The sequence below is a fragment of the Durio zibethinus genome, chromosome 11, assembly GCF_047325235.1.
Source record: "Durio zibethinus cultivar Kanyao isolate XHJ-2024 chromosome 11, ASM4732523v1, whole genome shotgun sequence".
NCBI classification, from domain to species: Eukaryota; Viridiplantae; Streptophyta; class Magnoliopsida; order Malvales; family Malvaceae; genus Durio; species Durio zibethinus.
In genome coordinates this window covers 19,901,121-19,920,624 of record NC_143172.1, presented here as the reverse complement: position 1 = coordinate 19,920,624, position 19,504 = coordinate 19,901,121, and the positions used below count along the sequence as shown (strand labels likewise).

General features: G+C 31.1%; 1 protein-coding gene across 1 annotated transcript; it reads left to right on the top strand.

Annotated features, from left to right (window-relative positions):
• The first annotated feature begins 11,595 nt into the window (after window positions 1–11,595).
• Window positions 11,596–12,795, top strand: LOC111291022 (heavy metal-associated isoprenylated plant protein 30-like). The gene is made up of 3 exons (XM_022882562.2): window positions 11,596–11,907; window positions 12,100–12,175; window positions 12,366–12,795. The coding sequence occupies exons 1-3, from the start codon at window positions 11,767–11,769 to the stop codon at window positions 12,686–12,688; spliced, it is 540 nt and encodes a 179-aa protein (XP_022738297.1). The 5' UTR covers window positions 11,596–11,766; the 3' UTR covers window positions 12,689–12,795.
• Window positions 12,796–19,504: the final 6,709 nt, after the last annotated feature.

The window sequence follows — 19,504 nt, the reverse complement described above, 5'->3', positions numbered from 1 at the left end:
TTATCCTGGTTTTGTCGATTGTTAAGCTGTAATGTCAAACTATCAAAATATTTTTTGTACCCAACATGATGATTTCCAACTGTCAGCCCATTGGATTGGAGGAGTTTTGAAGCACTTTCTAAATCCTTTTTAGTGCTATTATTGGGACATCAGACATGACCCTCACCGGCTTTCCACTTCACTCCATCAATGGAGTGATTCATTTTTCTTTAGACAAATCTGAAAGGATAATGCTTGATGTACTTTTTCCCTAACATTTATCATCACCCACAGACAAGCCTTTTTGTTTTATATATACGTGCACCGATGTTGACTTGTGATTCTTGTTTTGGCTAACTGCAATTATTAACATGTATTTTTGTGATTTAAAATCGGGTGAGAAATAGATAAGGTGGCTAAGCCACTGTCTGTGTTGGTGGGTGTGTTTAACGTAATCCGAAAACTTCAAAAGGGGTTAGTCTTTCTTTTTTTTTGGGTCTAAAAAAAGAATTAGTGACAAAAAAAAAAAACTTTTTATAGCATGGCTCAATGGTTTCTTGGTTACATAGGAAGAAAAAGAACCAATCTTTGTTAATTGCATTTTTTTTATCTAGTATTTCAGTGCGATAATTATTTTAAATTTTAATTAATTTAAAATTAAATTAGATTGAATCTTATAAAAAAATAATTTTTCTGTTTTTTTCTTTTACGAAATTTTAGGCTATTTAGAGCTAGTAGCTCCTTTCCTCTCAAAATTTCCATCATCATATCATGAAATATAGATGTTGACCAGATAACATTTCGTGGCATTTTAAATGCAAATGCTCCGGAACAAGAAGAATATTAACAAAAGATTTGTTTTCTTGTTGGCGCTTGGGTTGAGCTAGATGATATGGCAATTCTGACAGGCTTAAAGCCTAACCTACAACAAATGGAACAGTAGTGCCTGGCCCAATGATGCAACGCAGTCGAAAGGGTCCTTGTTAAAGATTCCAGGAATCAGAGTTCTGAGGCGTTGTTATGCAAAGGTTATCATCATCGTTGCATTATAATTAACCGATAATAATTTAGAATTATATGAAATTCATCAAAAATTTTTATAGAATTCACATTTATAAATGGTGAACTCTTTCATAATTTTTATTATAATTAAACAATTATAAGATTATAATAAAAAGAATGGTAGACGAAATGTATCTATTTTGTTGAATATAAAAAATCAGAATCATTGGAGTGGAATTCTTCGAAATAGCCCCTGTTTCCAAGCACAATCACTTCTAACGTGGACTCTCATTATAATAAACTCCATTCACAAGCAGTGTTATGATTCTGTGGAATGATTAGTTCTGAATTTGATGCTCTCGTCTAATCTGTGTCTGGTCCGTTGGGCTGGGAATCAAACAAAGAATGTATACATGGAAAACTTGCATGCTTTGATGGTATAAATTCAAATACTCCAACCAAGCAAATGCTATCAAGTTTTCAGCTAAAGTTCTCTGCACCCCATAAGTAACAGTATTGCAGAAGGGACAATTATAATGTAACATCATCCAGAGTAATTGGGGCCATGTCCCACAAATGGGAGGCCACAGGCAAGCCGTGAAGGAAATAAATGTTTTCATGACAGGTTTGAGAATTCATCGTCTCTTTTGAAATGTTGATGTAATTGAATTTATTGGTACTAGTGATGTTTCTTCACAATGTCACAGAAATCAATGATGACAAAGTAAATTGGAAATTAAGGCAGCTCCATGACTCTTCACATCTTCTGTTGTTTCAGATTTTTAGAATTCTGATGAGATCAGAGGCCCTTCTTCTTTGATGGAATGAAGCTCCTGTCTTGCTCATGGGATCATAAGTAGCAGATAAATAGTATCAAACTTACAAGGAATGAGCAAATTAATTTCAGAAAGATGAAATTATGGTTCTAAAAGCGCATTGGGTGCTAGATTATAAATGCTAATTAGTAATATATAAAAATTTCTACAGAAAATTAAAAGGCTTGCCACTCCCAACTCCTAAATCAAAAGTAATGTTTGATGACACGTAGGCATCAATTTCTCTGCACAGGGATGTGGTGGAGCAAGACCAATAAGCAAGCTGAAGCCCCCTGGTGGATAATTGTCAGCTTCGATCAGGATCAGGAAGTGATTCTCCTATAAACGAGTATAAAACTGGAAGTTGAGAAAAAGGTAGCCAGGTAGCCTTGATATCTTACATTTTATTCTTTTCCTTGACTTTTGAAATTTGTAATGTCTAACATTACATATAAATCCCCATGCTTGTTGCATATATTGCAAAAATGTTAGAGAATCCTGAAAAAGAACATTTATGCCTGTTGGTTATATTAATTAAAAAAAAAAAACCTGTTAACTCATGTTTTGCGCGTCAGCTTCCTTTCCTCTTGCGTTATGGCCCATGGAATTTATAAACAATAGAACTAAAATGCAGAAAGCTAGCTCTTGATTCCAAGTACAAGAAGACAAATTATGAATTGACTAATTAATTAAAAATTCAAGTGACATTCTTCCTGTTATATCGTTCTTATCTCTGAAATGTGTGTTCAAGATAATGGCAGGGAGAATAAAAGATGTTCTCCTCTAATAAACAAATTATGATTCCAATGGTAATGAACAAATTGTCAATAACTTAAACAAGTACAATAAAAAAAAAAGAAAAAAAGCATCGAACCTTGTGGAAAATCAGTAACCAAAAGTTGTGCAGAATAAAATACGTTGGCATTAATGATAATTCTCAATGGATAACTTTCTTTGGAGTTAATAAGACAGAGAGTTCATGTAAAAAAAAAAAAATACATTACCAATGTTAGTAGAAATGCTAAAAATTTGAAATTACTATTTTTGGTAAATCTAAAATTTTGAGGAAAAGCTCTAAACCATGTAATAGTGTTAATTTTTTAAAAGTTTTATTTGTTTCTACCATATTATTTATTTAGTATATGTGCAAAAGGATTGCAGGTAATAAACTTTGAGGATACAATGAAACTCAATGACTGACTACACCTGTGTATCACAAGATCATTGAATTTCTATATAGGTTTTCTGTAACAAAATTTTTACAAAAAAAAAAAAAAACTGGAGTTTGAAAAAAGAAGAAAAGTTTCAAAAATTGTTTCTATATGTTTTTAGAAAATCAGATGAATTTTTTTATAAATAGATAAGTATTATTTCCTACAAACATAACTGTATATTTTGAATAGACAAAAACTATTTATTTTTGAATAGTTAAAACTGTTCATTTTAAATAGACTTATCTGTTTGTTTTGAACAAACTTAATTATTTATCTTTATTTTTTTTTTTCAATGTGAAATTATTTCTCATATTTTATTTTGGAAATCTTTAGCAATCTCTCACCATTTTAAAAATAATACAGATTTATAATTATTTTGGAAATCGATTGCATAAATAAAGATATCTTCCAATTTGAACCTTCACTTAGTAAAAATAAGTTAAAGTTAACCGAAATTGCATGGTAGATTATGCTTTGAACCAGCAATTCCATTTTGTTAACCGAACTTTGTCTCACACAATGATTTCAACACCCAATAAATGCTTAGTTTTTGGTGACATGTTATGTGTTTGCATCTTATTTTCATGAGTTCTGTTAGAGCCAAGCTCTTAAGCTTTTAGAAGTGACCACACTTCACACTCACATAGGTAGCTTCCACCAAAAATGTTCTCATAACTATAACACTTTTAACATATTTATGTTATAAGCTTATTAAGAGTATATTACTCATCCTTCCTTTACCATTACAAGTACCTAGTACTTTACATAAGATGGCATTAAATATTACTATAATACTAGCAGTCACATACAAATGATGTACTTTATCTCATTGGACTCAAGATTTGACGTTATACAAAGTGTTGAGTTGAGTTTCTATCATGGATGACTTCACTTCATAAGCTTAAGCTCCATCCCTATTGAGGTCTTTTTTACCAACTCTCTAACAAGACATTTGGTTAAAGGATCCACGAAGTTTTCACTTGATCTCACATAATTTATTGTGACCTTTCCATTTGAAAATTAATTGTTGAACATAGTTATATCTTAATCCAATTCCATTGTATACTTGGCTATATGCCCTTGCTAGAGTTGCTTCACTATCACATCAGATAAAAATTGAGGAAATTTGTTTAGGCCATAAAGGTACTTTATATAATAAATTTTTTAGTCATTCAATTTCTTTAGCTGTTGCGGCTAATGCAATAAACTCGACTGCCATGGTGAAATTCGTTATGCATATTTGTTTCGTGGAACCTCAAGAAATGGCACCTCCACCAAGTACAAAAGATTCATCTGTTTTTAGAAGCATGATATTCCATATTAGTAATCCAACTAGCATCAAAATATCATTCTATAACTTAAGGATATCCACTATAACACAATCCATAATTGATTGTTTTCTTCAAATATCTAAGTACTATTTTAATTGCTTGCCAATGCAAGTTACTTGGATTATTTGTGTACTTACTCAATTTTCTAACAGCAAATGCTATGTTTGGCCTTATACAAGTCATTACATACATCAGACAGCCAATTACTTTTGCATATTGCAATTGATCAATTATTCTACTAGTATTAGATACTAATCTTAATTGAGAATCCATAGGTATAGATATTGGAATACAATCGAAAAGATCAAACTTTTTAAGTATTCTTTTAATATAATGTGATTGTGACAAGGTTATGCCACTATCATTCTGAATTATTTTAATTCCAAGAATGACATATGCTACACCCATATCTTTTATTGAAAAGTTATTTGATAAAATTTTTTTTATTTCCTTAACTTGTTTTGAATCAGTGTCAAATATTAGCATATCATCGACATATAAATAAATTATGACTCTTTTGCCCTTTTCAAATCAATATGCACTTATTTGATTTATTAATTCTAAAACTATTAGTAAGAACAATTTCATCAAACTTTTGGTGCCATTGTTTTGGTGCTTGCTTAAGTTTATATAAGGATTTTACAAGTTTACAAGCCTTATGCTCTTGACGTGGAATGATATATCCTTATGCTCTTGACGTGGAATGATATATCCTTCTGGTTGTTTCATATATACTTCCTCTTCTAATTCACCATTTAAAAATGACGTCTTTACATTCATTTGATGTATAATCAAATTATAAATCAAGGCACATGAAAGTGGAAGCCTAATTGTAGCAATTCTAGCTACTAGAGCATAAGTATCAAAGTAGTCTATCCTTTGATTTTGTGTAAAGCTCTTGGCTACCAACCTTGCTTTAAATTTATCTATGGTTCCAACCACCTTCATTTTCTTTTTGAAAATCCATTTATAGCCCATTGGATTAGAACATGATGGAAGATCAACCAAAATCCAAGTGTTATTTTCCATTATTGAGTCTATTTCATCATTTATTGTTTCTCTCCAAAAAGTAGAATCTTGAGACTTCATTGCCTCTTCATATGTAATAAGATTAGATTTTGCATTAAAACAATAAGGAATTTTATTGTTTATGCTTTCATCAGTCCCTTCCACAAGGAATATAAAAAAATCTGTTCCAAAATCTTTTACTTTTCTAACTCTTTTTTTTTATCCTTATTTCTTGACAAGATTCATCATTAATTTTAGTTTGTTCTAATGGATTTGAAAATTCTTTTCCACTTGTAGGATGAATTACTTGTAGTTATTTCGAAATAGATTTAAATATATTTTCATCAAAAATTACATCTCCTAATTTAATAACAATGTTAACTGAGATTGAATCATTTGGTTCAATAACCATGAACCTATATGCTTTACTATTTTGTGCATATCCTATAAATACGCATTTTATTCCTCTTTTACCTAACGTTTTCCTTTTGGGTTCTAAAATTTTAATTACAGCTTTACATCCCCAAACCTTTAAATAATTAAGATTTAGTTTTTTTTTTTCTATTGCTCATAAGGGGTTATTTTTATTTTCCTTTTAGGAATTTTATTTAGTATATGACAAGCTGTTAATAAATCTTCACCCTAAAATCTTTGTCCAAGACTAAAAAATGATAATATTGCATTTACCATATTTGTTAAGACCTTATTCTTCCTTTTACCTATACCATTCTATTGTGGTGTATAAGGAGCAATAACTTATTGGATTATTTCAATGGATTCAAAGTAACTTTGACTATAATATTCTCTACCTCTATCTGACCTAAAACACTTGATTAAAGATTTACATTGAAGTTTAACTTTAGATTTATATATTTTAAACTTATCAAGTACTTTATTTTTGGAATATAATAGATAAGCACAACAATATCTAGTACAATCTTATATAAATATGACAAAATATTTCTTTTTCGATAATGTAAGAGTGTTATACATATCATAAACATCATTGTAAATTAACTCAAGTAACTTTGTATTTCTTTTAACTTTAGGACAAGAATTTTTAGTAATCTTAGTTAATATGCATGTATTACATTTATTAATGTCTTGATTAAATTTGGGAATTGACAGAAGCTTACTCAAATCATGCGATTTTTGTTGAGAAAAACAACACCCACGCGCAGCAACCACACACAAAATAGCAAGCTCAAATCAAGAATAAGAACACACAATTATATTTGGTTTGTCCCAACTCAAAATGCCCTACTCCAAACACAATCCACTAACAAATAAATCTTTACAACTGTGAGACTTTTAGAATGAGAAAAGTCTCCTAAAACTCTTTACTCAAAACTTAACCCAAAACCCAATTACACCCTTTAATAGCCTACTCACTTAGCTATTCTATTGGTGTCTAACTCTCTGGGGTTACTAAACTAAAACTAAAACATCTTATTTATAAGGGTAAAACCCTTTATACCTTTACTAAACTCCCGATGTGGGATACAAGACAAACTCAAACTCACTTAACTTTCGATGTGAGATTCTGAGATTCAAGGCAAATCCCAACAAATCTTCTATTGACTTGAATCTCCAAACACTTCAACAGTATCTGCAAAACTAACATGCTTACCTTTCTTCTTTTCTTTCATCACAGGCATTCCAGCAACTGAGCCTCCATCAAACATGTACAAGTGATTGACCCTATTCCCTTGTAGGATCACACTATCATTCTTATACACTTTCAACCAATCATTACTACCATAAAATGTGTACCCCCGAGAAGCTAACTCACCTAAAGCAATCAAATTGTAGTGACAATTTGGTACATACCTTACATGATGAAGTGTCCTAATAACACCATTGTGAGATCTAAGGCGAACACTCCCAATGCCTTGAATCTGTACCTTTTCTTTGTTAGCAACCACAATATCCCCATACCTTTCATTTTCATTCAACTCCACAAAGTAGCTCTTATCATTGCAAACATGAACTGTAGCAGCTGAATCTAAAACCCAATCTTTATCACTTTTCAAAGTCTGGGTCTCATCCACACAAGTTGTCAAAACAACATCATCATTATCAGACAAGACAGCAGCAATATCACTCTTTTTTTCATCTAATTTCTTCTCATCATTTGCTCTTTTGAAAGTAGCCATATCCCTTCTCAGCTTTCTACGGCGCACTTGGATATGTCCCTTCTCACCACAATAATAACATTCTACATCACTGTAATCTCTGTCTCTTGGCTTAGATCTTCATCTTGATCCATCAATCTTCTTTTGAGTCCTCCCTCGATCAAAACCCTCTACAGCTAGTGTACTCCCCCCAGGTGATGAGTTTTGAGCTCCCATAAACCTTTCATTCTCACGCAATAGGGCAGTCACATCATCCAACTTCAAAGTAGACCTGCCTACCAACACAGTCTGAACTAAAGGCTTATAAGACTTGGGCAAAGATGACAACAAAATTAAAGCCTTCTCTTCATCTTTTAACTCATCAACAGATATCGCTAGCAATTGAGAAACCAATCTATTAAACTCATTCAAGTGATTATGAAGACTCATACCTTCTTTCATCTTCAGAGAATACAGATCCATCTTCAAACATAATCTATTAGTCAACGACTTCGAAGCATAAATACCTTCAAACTTATCCCACAAACTCTTCGGAGTACTCTCAGTCAACACACTGTATTTTACTTCTGGAGCTAATGCCAATCTAATAGTACTAACAGCCTTCTTCTGAATCCTATTCCAATTAGCATTAGACATTCCCTCAGGCTTACTACTCTCTAATGCTTGATCCAACCCTTGTTGTACTAACAGATCTTGAATCATACTTTGCCATAACATAAAATTACTCTTTCCATCAAATAATGGAATCTCAAACTTAGGCATAGACATACCAGACATACTTTCTTCAGACATCTTCAAATACTGCTTCACGATCTCTTGGACCCACGAACCTTAAACTTCGAACCTCGCTCTGATACCACTTGTTGGGAAAAACAACACCCACGCGCAGCAACCACATACAAAATAGCAAGCTCAAATCAAGAATAAGAACACATAAATATATTTAGTTTGGCCCAACTCAAAATGGCCTACTCCAAACACAATCCACTAACAAATAAATCTTTACAACTGTGAGAATTTTAGAATGAGAAAAGTCTCCTAAAACTCCTTACTCAAAACTTAACCCAAAACCCAATTACACCCTTTAATAGCCTACTCACTTAGTTATTCTCTTGGTGTCTAACTCTCTGGGGTTACTAAACTAAAACCAAAACATCTTATTTATAAGGGTGAAACCCTTTATACCTTTACTAAACTCCCGATGTGGGATACAAGACAAACTCAAACTCACTTAACTTTCGATGTGGGATTCTGAGATTCAAGGCAAATCCCAATAATTTTTTATAATTTAAATGACCTAATCTATAAAGCCATAAATATGAAGATTCAACTATGTAAGCAGAAGCAACATTCTTATTTTTATTAATAATATTGAGTTTGAACATTACCTCATACATATACTTTTTCCTCACAAAAATTTCTCACTTAGACAGAATAAATTTATTTGCCTTAAATACAAGTTTAAAACCAAACTTGTTTAACAAACTTTCAAACACTAAGTTCTTCTTAACTTCTAGTACATAATAAACATCATTCAAAGTTAGAGTTTTTCCAAAAATAAATTCAAGGTCAATAATCCCTTCACCTTTGTTGTTGTAAAAGAATTTTCCATGTAGAGGACACTGCCATATTCACTTAGTTTGAGTGTTGTAAACATGCTTTTTTTGCACATATGTTTTGTTACCTTAGAACCAACCCATCAAGATTTATCATTTTCAAGCATGTTGATCTCAAAAATCATGACAACAAAATTTTTAGATGTACCTCTTTTTGAGGAATCATTTTTCTTCTATAGCAACCGACATTCTTTCTTGAAAATGTCCTGGCTTACCACAATGGTGACATGAACCTTTCTTATTCTTCTTGAATTTAGGCCATAGCAATCTACTTGAACTTGAACTTTTTTTTGTCAAGCTTTGCAGTATATTTTTCCTCCAAAACATGAACTTTGGCATCACCATAGCTGGAATTTTGTTTTTACTTTCTATATTCCTCTTTAATTTGAAGATGATTAACTAAAGTGTCAAAAGTGATTTTTTTTTTTTATGTTTCAGACTTCTTTTAAAGTTTTTCTATGATAGAAGAAGTTTTTTTTATAATAGAGGACACAATAATTGTTTCATCTATACTCATATTATATTGTTTAAACTGATTAAGCATTCTTTTAATTTCACGTAGTTGTTCAATCACAGAACATCTATCAATCATTTGATAATTATTGAAATGACTAACGTGAAATTTCTTACTTGTTCCATATCATATACCTGGTCTCCAATTTGTCTCATAACTACTTTACAGTAACCTTGTTTTGTTATGTATCAAACATGTTGTCAGATGGACTATTCAAAATATAACTTTTACACATGTAGTCTACATTATCCCATTTCTACCTCTCTCTTATTGTAATAACAGATTCTTCTATTTTATTTTCTTCTGGCCTGGGAGTAATCAGAATATATATAAACTTTTAAGGTTGAAAGTAGAAAATACATATTCTTTTGCCATTTTCAAAAATTGTCACCATCAAAATGATCCAATTTGATAAAACTAAAAGCCAATTCTTTAAACGTGGCTTCGGTAGCCATTGTTGAATCGAATAAAAACTTTAAGATTGTTAATAGAAAACATTGAAAATCTAGAATTATTGCTTCTGGTAAATTTGAAATTTTAAGAAAAGGCTCCAAAGCATGTCATGGTTTTATTTGCCATCACTGTATTATTTACTTAGTAAGTGTGTAAAAAGGTTATAGGCAATAAACTTTAAGGATACAATGAAACCCATTAGTTGACTACATTTTACACTGATGAAATCAATCTATCAGTAATCATCGGCCTATCATATGATCACTAAACTATTATATAGATTTTTTGCAGCAAAACTTTTATAAAAGAAATCTAGAGTTTAAAAAAAGATGGAGGGTTCCAATAATTGTTTCTATATGTTTTTAGAAAATCAGATAAGCCTTTTATAAACAGATAAGTATCATTTCCTATAAACATGATTGTTTGTTTTGAATAAATAAAAATTATCTATTTTTGAACATTTGAAACTGTTCATTTTGAATAGACTTATCTATCTGTTTTGAGCAGACTTAAATATTTATGTTTATTTTTTCTTTTCCAATGTGAGATTATTTCCCATATTTTATTTTAAAAGTCTCTACCAACCACAGGGTAGGACTAGCACCGCTCATAAAATACAAGTAGCTCTGTTTTTTTAGATAAAATCGATATGTCCACTTGGAAATCATAGTTAAGGCTGAAGGAGTAATTCACAAATCTGTGATCAAAATAAGTAGTTTTGTAAATTGAGCAAAAAGATACACTGTATTGAGCAAATCATTTCTCCTAAGTCCTATCTTTTTTGGGCAGCTCTGTTTTGGTTGGGCTGTAAATGCTGGAAGAATAAATATGACCCTAAAAGGTTAGTATTTTGTTGTGTGGAATAACATTGCATTTGTTCTCTATGTCTTAGCTTATTATTAAAATCATCAGCTAATGATGAGCTTAGAGCTTAACTTAGTTGATTCACACAATCACCTTTAAAAATTTGCATTAAGTAGATTTGGGATTTGAATCTCAGCATTTATAACTCATTTCCTTATTCAAAGTTACGGCCTCCTATGTATCCCAAAAAAAAAAAAAACCCTCAGCTGATATTCTTATAACTTCCAATAGGCAATAGTACTACAAAGAGCAAAGGTTCTCTTTTCTCTAGGGTTGTATAAAAATATAAAACATCTATAGCTTGTAAGGCTTAAACTAAAATTACAATGTGCGGCGAATAAAACTTTACTAGGCTTTATAGATTAATATTGCTGCATGTATGTTGTATTCTGATTTTCAAAAGATGGTGGAAAGACAAGATTTTTGGAATATATGTTCCCTTCGCATAAAAGCCCATTTTTCCTTATTGAAGCCCATCCACATCCTAAATCAGCTGATATTCATATTCCCTTCTGAATGTGTCAGCAGTCATGTTAGCATGACCCACATTTCGAGCATTAACATGAGCCTTTGATACCATTCCCTCCCAAAAGGGTTTATTATAATTTTCATATATACGTGTGAACTATGAACCCGGGCCAGAGTCCAATGGATGTAAGCATAAGAAATGGTTCATCTTTTGAATAGTATCGGATTACTTTGGAATATATTACCAAAAGATTAGAATTTAAGGGGCGCAATGCAAATGCAATAGAGGAATATCTTCTGGGGCTAGGATTGTCTTCATCGGTTTTTCCTTTTCCTTCTCTTTATATACTTGAACAGACTTGTTTCTATGGCTACCTTAATTGCCAGAGCATTTGGCTCTATTATATCTGCCATCGCATACTGTTTCTTTGGCTACCAAGACAACAAAAAAAGCGTCAACAACATCAATTACTACAACATGCCTAAGGGTCGACCACTTTCTTTGCAGGTTTCCCTTTCATTCCCCAAAGTATATTTTGTTTTTTAAAAAATTCATCTAGGTATCTTAATTGTTTGCCTTCGCCTTTCGCTATGGTTTTCCATCTCCAATTGCTAAGGAAACAGGGGAAAACAAAGCTGGGTCTCTTGTATATCCACTAGATGAATTGTTTTTTAAACTACTTGATCTCTCTCTTTACAGACTGTGGACCTCAAAGTCAGGATGTGCTGCACTGGTTGCGAGAGGGTAGTCAAAAACGCCATTTACAAGCTTAGAGGTATATTGTCATTTCTTTAGAAATCTTCCCACCTTGTACCCAATACTTGGACTGATTCTTGTCCGATCACTGTTTACACCCGTATGCTTTGCTTCTGTTTCAGATTCTATGTATACATAGACGAACCTACCAAATTTTCTTTAAAAGATTCATTATTAGATTTTGAATCGTTCAATAAATGGTGTGTTAGGGATTGATTCAGTGGAAGTGAACCTAGAAATGGAAAAGGTAACCGTGATCGGGTACGTTGATCGCAACAAGGTGCTGAAACAAGTGAGGAGGGCTGGAAGGAGGGCTGAATTCTGGCCCTACCCGAATCCTCCTCTGTACTTCACCTCTGCCAACGAATACTTTAAAGACACAACAAACGAGTTCAAAGAGAGTTACAACTATTACAGGCATGGCTACAACCTCGGACAGAGGCATGGCAACATTCCAGTAACCCATCGTGGAGATGACAAGGTCAGCAACATGTTCAACGATGACAATGTCAATGCCTGCTGTCTCATGTAAAAGTACCATCCATTTACATCATCATGCAATATTATTTGCAATAACTTTTTTTAGTGTGAAAAGAATTTCACCAATTAATATATAGTTTCATGAAGTAATAGTTAAAATATCTTCTTGCGGTGCTTGCGAAGAGCGAATATATTCAACTGCAATCTGCTCCACTTACTGTGTTTATTGTTTTCATGAGTCATGCTAGTGAAGGAATATGCGGTGATTTGGCAATGTTTCCCATTAACGAAGGAATATGCGGTAATCTGGTTAGTTTTTGTTGAAACTAGAGATAAAACGCAGATTTAGAGCAGATGAAGAAAGCAAATGCCATTAATTCAGTACTACCTAACATAGAAGAAACACTTAATAGAAAAGAATTTGCAGAGGTCAACAATTTTCTTTTACTGTCATAAATTCAACATATGAATAAATATTTCCGCAAGTTATTGAATATAGGTCTATCTACTGTTTGGATTATACATTTGGCCTGACTCGATATAAAAGTTTCAAAAGGCTTGGGTCCGATCGAATCTTAGATAAAAATTTTAAAAAATCAATTTGATTAGATTGGATCCATAAATATATATGATTGGAAATATTTTAATTTATTTTGTCTAAACAAATTTCAATAAATGTTATATTGGTTGATTAAATTACGTTTAAATATAAAAGACGCCTCCATACTTAATTAAATTTATCATATAAATTATTATTTTTTATTTCAATTAATTAAATTCTTAATCAATTATTTACAACTACTTAAACTTTTCTTTGAATTAAAATGTTAACATGGGTAACTTTTTTTTTCACCAATTGAGCTAGAAGAATTATACTAGCTAGGGATACTGCCATTGCAAATGCTTTTAGACTCTTCGGCATTTAAATCACCATGTTACAAAATTGAGACCAATAACTATCGAAATATTTTCAATAATAATATATTACATGAATTACATGTGATGATGTAAAGTTTAAAAGACATGATTATTTGTTAAAAGTTGTATTTGAAAAATCGTATAAGTTTAAATAGATGCATATTTGAATTGTTATGTTTGTACAAATATATATCTATTTAGTTAGTTATGTATGTATAAAGAGATATCTATTTTATTATAAATAGATCTCTGATTTTGATAAATAAATAAAAAATTTTCAAATACAATAATTTATGTTAAATTATCCTTCCATTGTTCAAATAAATTTTAGATTACTCATTAAGTTTTGCAGTAGAAATTTTTTTATAGAAGAATGATAGCTTTGTTACACGTCAGTTAATGCTCAATCAATTGATTTCATCGATACAAAATGCAGTCAATTATTAGATTTCATTATATCTTTGAAATTTATTGCTAGTAATTTTTTTGTATACCAATTAATTAAATGACAAGGATAAATAAAGCCTTAATAAAAGTAACATCATTACATATCTTGAACCCTTTTCTTAATTTTTCATATTTTTCCAAACCTCAAGTTTTAACAATCTTAAGATTTTATTTTTGTAATTTTATGAAAATTTTTTATCAAGGCTGTACGTGATAGATAGGGACAGAATCATGATTAATCACTGGAAATTCATACCCCAAGGTCGGATCAGGCTTGTTTTGTTTAAGGATTCACATTAATTCTTTTGAAATAATTGTATTCTCGTAAAAAGCATAAGGTATAAGGTATGTTTTATATTAATAAATTTTCATGCATTAAATTTTGTCTAGTGGATAACATCACACGCATCAATGGCAAATTTTCTCCCTAAACAATTAATTGGTGCCATCATTAAAAATTATTAGACATGTGCCAAAAGATGGTAATCTTTGCCACAATTAGTTCAAGTGGGTTCTAAACGATGGCTATTTTTGCCACAATGAGTTCAAGTTGGTTGAAGTTAAACTATTTGAAAAGAAATATAGTAATAATGCAAAATGCAACTACGTTTCATAGAAAAAGATGGGAGTTAAGTTCCAATTTGTAATACCATCGGGAACATGGCATGGTTTGCCATAAAAGATTAAAGATTTTCAATGAATTCCAGTTTTAAATTATTAAGATATATGTTTATATACATGAAACTGAAAAGAATGTGCATGCATCATAATGGATTTTTGTACCTTCATAGTAAGGGTGTGACTTGGTTATATACGATTAACATGTGGGCTTACATAATAATGTTGGCTTGCGAAAGTTGTAAGCTTTGGATTTAACCAATTTGTGTTTTAACCATTGCAAATTTGTTACAAGTCTTTGCATGAAATATGATTAATAACCTTAAAGGGGTTAGCATTTTTACTTTTTGATAAGATCATACTTATTAGTTAAGTAAATTTTTTAAATGAATTTCAATTACTTTGTCTATTTTGGCCAACTAAAAGTGGTAAATGGTAGATATATATACTTAGCTTTCATAATGGTGGAGAATTTATAAAATTCTCTCAAATATTGAAATCAAGTTTGTGACTTTCAATAGTCATCAACTTGAAATTGACCATTGACCAATTAATATGTGCATGTCCATGTGATGTCATTGGAAAATCATGGATATCATTTGAGGCAGTTGGTTTTTACTAAAAGCCATCAATATAAAGGATATTGCCTCTATAAACAAATCTATGAGATTTATAGGTATTATGTGGATAATTATGATTGGTTTAGAAAAATCATAAGCCAAAATGGGATATATACACATACATACACAATGAAAACTTTTAAAATAATAAGAAAAATGCTATTTGATCCATTTGGATGGTGGACATGATATTGGTCATGGAAATAAAATGACTAATAATGTCCATGAGAAATGGTGCATATATATTTTGATAGTCACTTGATAGCCTAATGATGATCATCTAATATTAATTACTTTTTAAAAGGATATGTGAAACACCCTTATGTATAAATGTAATTTATTGACAAAAAATTATGTTGTTTAAGTATACATATAAAATAAATTTTAAGTCTTAAATTGATATAATAAGAAGCTGTGAAAAAAAAAATAGCAAAAAGATTATCTTATTTCACCAAGGGATTTGAGCCCTCTTTACGATAATTTACTTGGTAAAAAAGACTATATGATGTATGGTTCACACATTTGGTGGCAATGGTATTAATTTCTTAGGCAAGAAATATATAAATGGACAAAAGTGAAACCATTATGACCAAAATAAAGATAAAATGATCATTATGAACTAAAAGAATTTATGACAAGTATTCAATGGATATCTTTAATAGTCGAATTACTAAGGATATAACATTCTTTAAATAATGGATATACATACAAGGTAGAGGGTGTTGGTCTTATGAACCTACAAGATATAAAATATGAATGTTAAAATTTCACCATATGGTATGAAAAATTAACATAGCTATGTTGGAAATTTAGGGATAAGGTTCAAGCCTATAATATGAAGTTACCCATGATGAAAACTTGACTCAATGCTTGGTATAATGTCAAGTCTTGAGTTCAACGAGTCATAACACACCATTTCTATGTGACTACAAGCACTATAATCTTTTCATCCCAAGTAAAGTGCTTGGTACCCTTAATGATAAAAGAATGATGAGGTTATACTCTTAATAGACCCATAGCATAAATATGTTAGAGTGTTTAGTTACAAAAACACTCTTGATGGGAACTACCTATATGAGTGTGAAATGTGGCTATTACTTAGGAGTTCAAAGGCTTGATTCTAATAGCACTCATGAAAAAAGAATGTAGACACATGGCTAAAATAGTGTCCTCGAATATCGAATATTCATTGGGTATTCAAATCATTATGTGAGATGAGTTCAGTTAACCAAATAGAATAATTGGTTCAAATATAGTCTACCATGTAATTTCGGTTAATTTTAACTTTTTTTCACTAAGTAAAGGTTCAAATCATAAGATACCTTCATTTATGCAATTGATTTTTAAGATTATTATAAATCTAGATTATTTCGAAAATGATGGGGGATTGTTGGAACATTTTCAATAATAATATATTACATGAAGTACATGTGATGGTACAAAGTTATGTTTTTTTAAAAGACATGATTATTTATTAAGAGTTGTGTTTGAAAATTTGTGTATGTCTAAATAAAAACATATTTGAACTATTATGTCTATACAGATATACATCTGTTTAGATAATCATGTCCATACAAAGAGATGTTTATTTTATTTAAATAGATTTTTTATTTTGGTAAATAGAACATTTTTTAAATATAGCAATTTATGTTAAATTCTCTTTCTATTGTTCAAATAAATTTTAGTTACTTCCATAAAATTTTGCTACAAAAATTTTTTATAAAAGAATAATAGTGTTATTGTATGCTACTAAATGCTCGATGGATTGATTTCATCCATACAAAACATAGTCAATCATTGGGCTTCATGTATTTTTGAGGTTTATAGCTAATAACTCTTTTGTATACCAATCAATCAAGTGGTGGAGGCAAATAAAACATTAAGAAATGTGATACTGTTATACGCCTTGAAGCCTTTCCTCAATTTCTCATGTTTTTCCAAACCACAAGTTCTAACAATAACTTTTGAAAGCTAGTTATTCAACTTGTAAAGTTTCTTTACTTGCACAAAAAAGTTATCTGTCTTGTTTGAGTAGAAGAAATAGGCAAAGCTTAATGAATTCAAGTTTTGTTGAATTTTTTTCTATTTGATTCAGTATAAATTCAAGTTTTTATTTTGTTTTTTAATTCACTTGGCAATCATTCAACTTTATTTTCACTTTTATACTCATAATTTGGGTTAAATCTTTTCAAAAGGTTTTTAATTTTCCTTTTTAAATTCAAAATGTTTGGTTTCTTTTTCATCTTCAACAATATAAATAGTTTATATTCCTAGGTGGAAGACTAGAAAAAAAATAAAAATTCCAAAAGTAGAAAGCACTAGAAAGGAAGACAGTTCTGGTGCCATTGGTTGGGTAGCTTGAAATGGACAGCCAAAGAGCTAATGACATCAGTCAGGTATTATTTATGGAAATGGTGCTGATAGTTTGTTAGAGAATTTGATGTTATTAATTGGAAAAAAGGGCTGAATCTTTCTATTAATCGATACAAGATTGTTTAGGATATTTTTAGGTCTAAAAGACATATTAATCAATCCCTTCATTAGGGCCTGTTAGTAGACAACTAGTGGTATTTTGAACTTTTAGATTGACCTGACATGTACAGTGCCATATCAATTCAGTTATCACTATTTTACCCTATAGACCCCTAACCTTTTACCCATAAATAGAGACATCTAGGTACTATTATTCCATTCTTATTCTGTTCTTACATCTTTATTTTCCTATCATTTCAACCTTTAACTTGAGTGTCGGAGTGCAAATGTAAAGAATACTCTCTACCTTGACCTTTAACCATGTTCTATCTTTCCTTGTGATTTCAAAGATTTGACCCTTAGCTTGAAGCTCGGCTCCAACATTTGTTACGTCAGGTAAAGGTAATTTATTCTTTAGTTGAGTAGAACACCATGCCACCCAAAAATAGAGCTAATAAAGAATGAGAGACAATTGTTCTAGCTGAAACTGAAACTCATAATAGCCATCATATAGATTGACTTATGCCATCGTAGGCTGGACCGACCATGAAACAATTTCAAGCTTTGATCGAATAGATTCAAGCCCTAAAACAAATGTTGCAAACCATAATGCCACCTTAAGCTTTGAAAATACTTGACCTAGTCACTCATAGTAGACAACCCATAGAAAGATAATTGAGTTATGAAAAAGTCAAGGCCTCCTCGATCTCTAGGGAAGATGAGTACACTAACCTAGCCATCCACCATCACTATCTTAGCCATAACTCTATCAATGCAACTACACAAAAATTCAAACAGAACGACATAGAACCCTAATAAAAAAAAGATCTGAAAGCTAGAATACAAACCATGAAAAAAGAATTGAAAGGGAAGATTGTTGCTTTTAAGGATGAACTAAAATTCTTGGAGACCTATCCCTTCACTGAGAATATTGATAGGACCATGCCCCTAAAGGGATTCAAAATGTTAACCTTGGAAACATACAATAGTACATTTGATCCCTTTGATCATTTAAAATTTTATAAAACTAACATAATGATGTAGAGTGCAAATAAAGACCTGATGTGCAAAAGATTGGCCACAACCCTAAAAAAAATAGCACGATCTTGGTATTGCAACTTCAAGCTGAGGTCAAATATCACATTTAAAGAGCTTAGCCACTTTTTTCCTTTTTATTTTGTCAGTAGCAGAATAACTAAAAAAACTATCTTAAGTTTGATGTCTATCCATTAAAGTAGAAACAAGTCTTTAAAAGACTATGTTATGCGTTCTAACATAGAAGCTTTACAAGTGAAAGATTTAGAGCAAACAATCACTAGAGTTGCACTGACCAATGGACTCAATGATAGAGAGTACCACTTGAAGCTTATCTTATTCTTAGAACCACCAAAAACATTAGCTAATGTCTTACTTATGGTTGAAAAATTCATAAATGCTGAAGCTACTATAAAAAATAACCAAGGTTAAAGAGGCTTATTCCCTCTCTTCGACTAAAAAAAAGGTAAAAAATTTTACGATCTTCTCTCAAGAGAGAGATGACATAAAGCCAAGAGCTCGAGTAGAGAAAAGAACTACACTACAGTAAATACCTCCAAAGAGAATATTTTGATGCAAATAAAAAGAGATCTAGAGCATAAATGGCTAAAACCACTAAGGTAGAACATAAGAAGAGATCCAACCAAAAGATGTGTTTTCCACAAAGATATAGTCACAATATAGAAGACTGTGTCAACCTAAAGAATAAAATAAAAAGTTTGATCAAGAAGAATGAGCGTGGATAATTTGCACACCAA

Coding starts and splice junctions, on each gene's coding strand:
- LOC111291022 (XM_022882562.2), top strand. CDS start 11,767: ATGGCTACCTTAATTGCCAGAGCATTTGGCTCTATTATATCTGCCATC. Junction 11,908..12,099: donor GTCGACCACTTTCTTTGCAG/GTTTCCCTTTCA, acceptor CTCTCTTTACAG/ACTGTGGACCTCAAAGTCAG. Junction 12,176..12,365: donor CGCCATTTACAAGCTTAGAG/GTATATTGTCAT, acceptor ATGGTGTGTTAG/GGATTGATTCAGTGGAAGTG.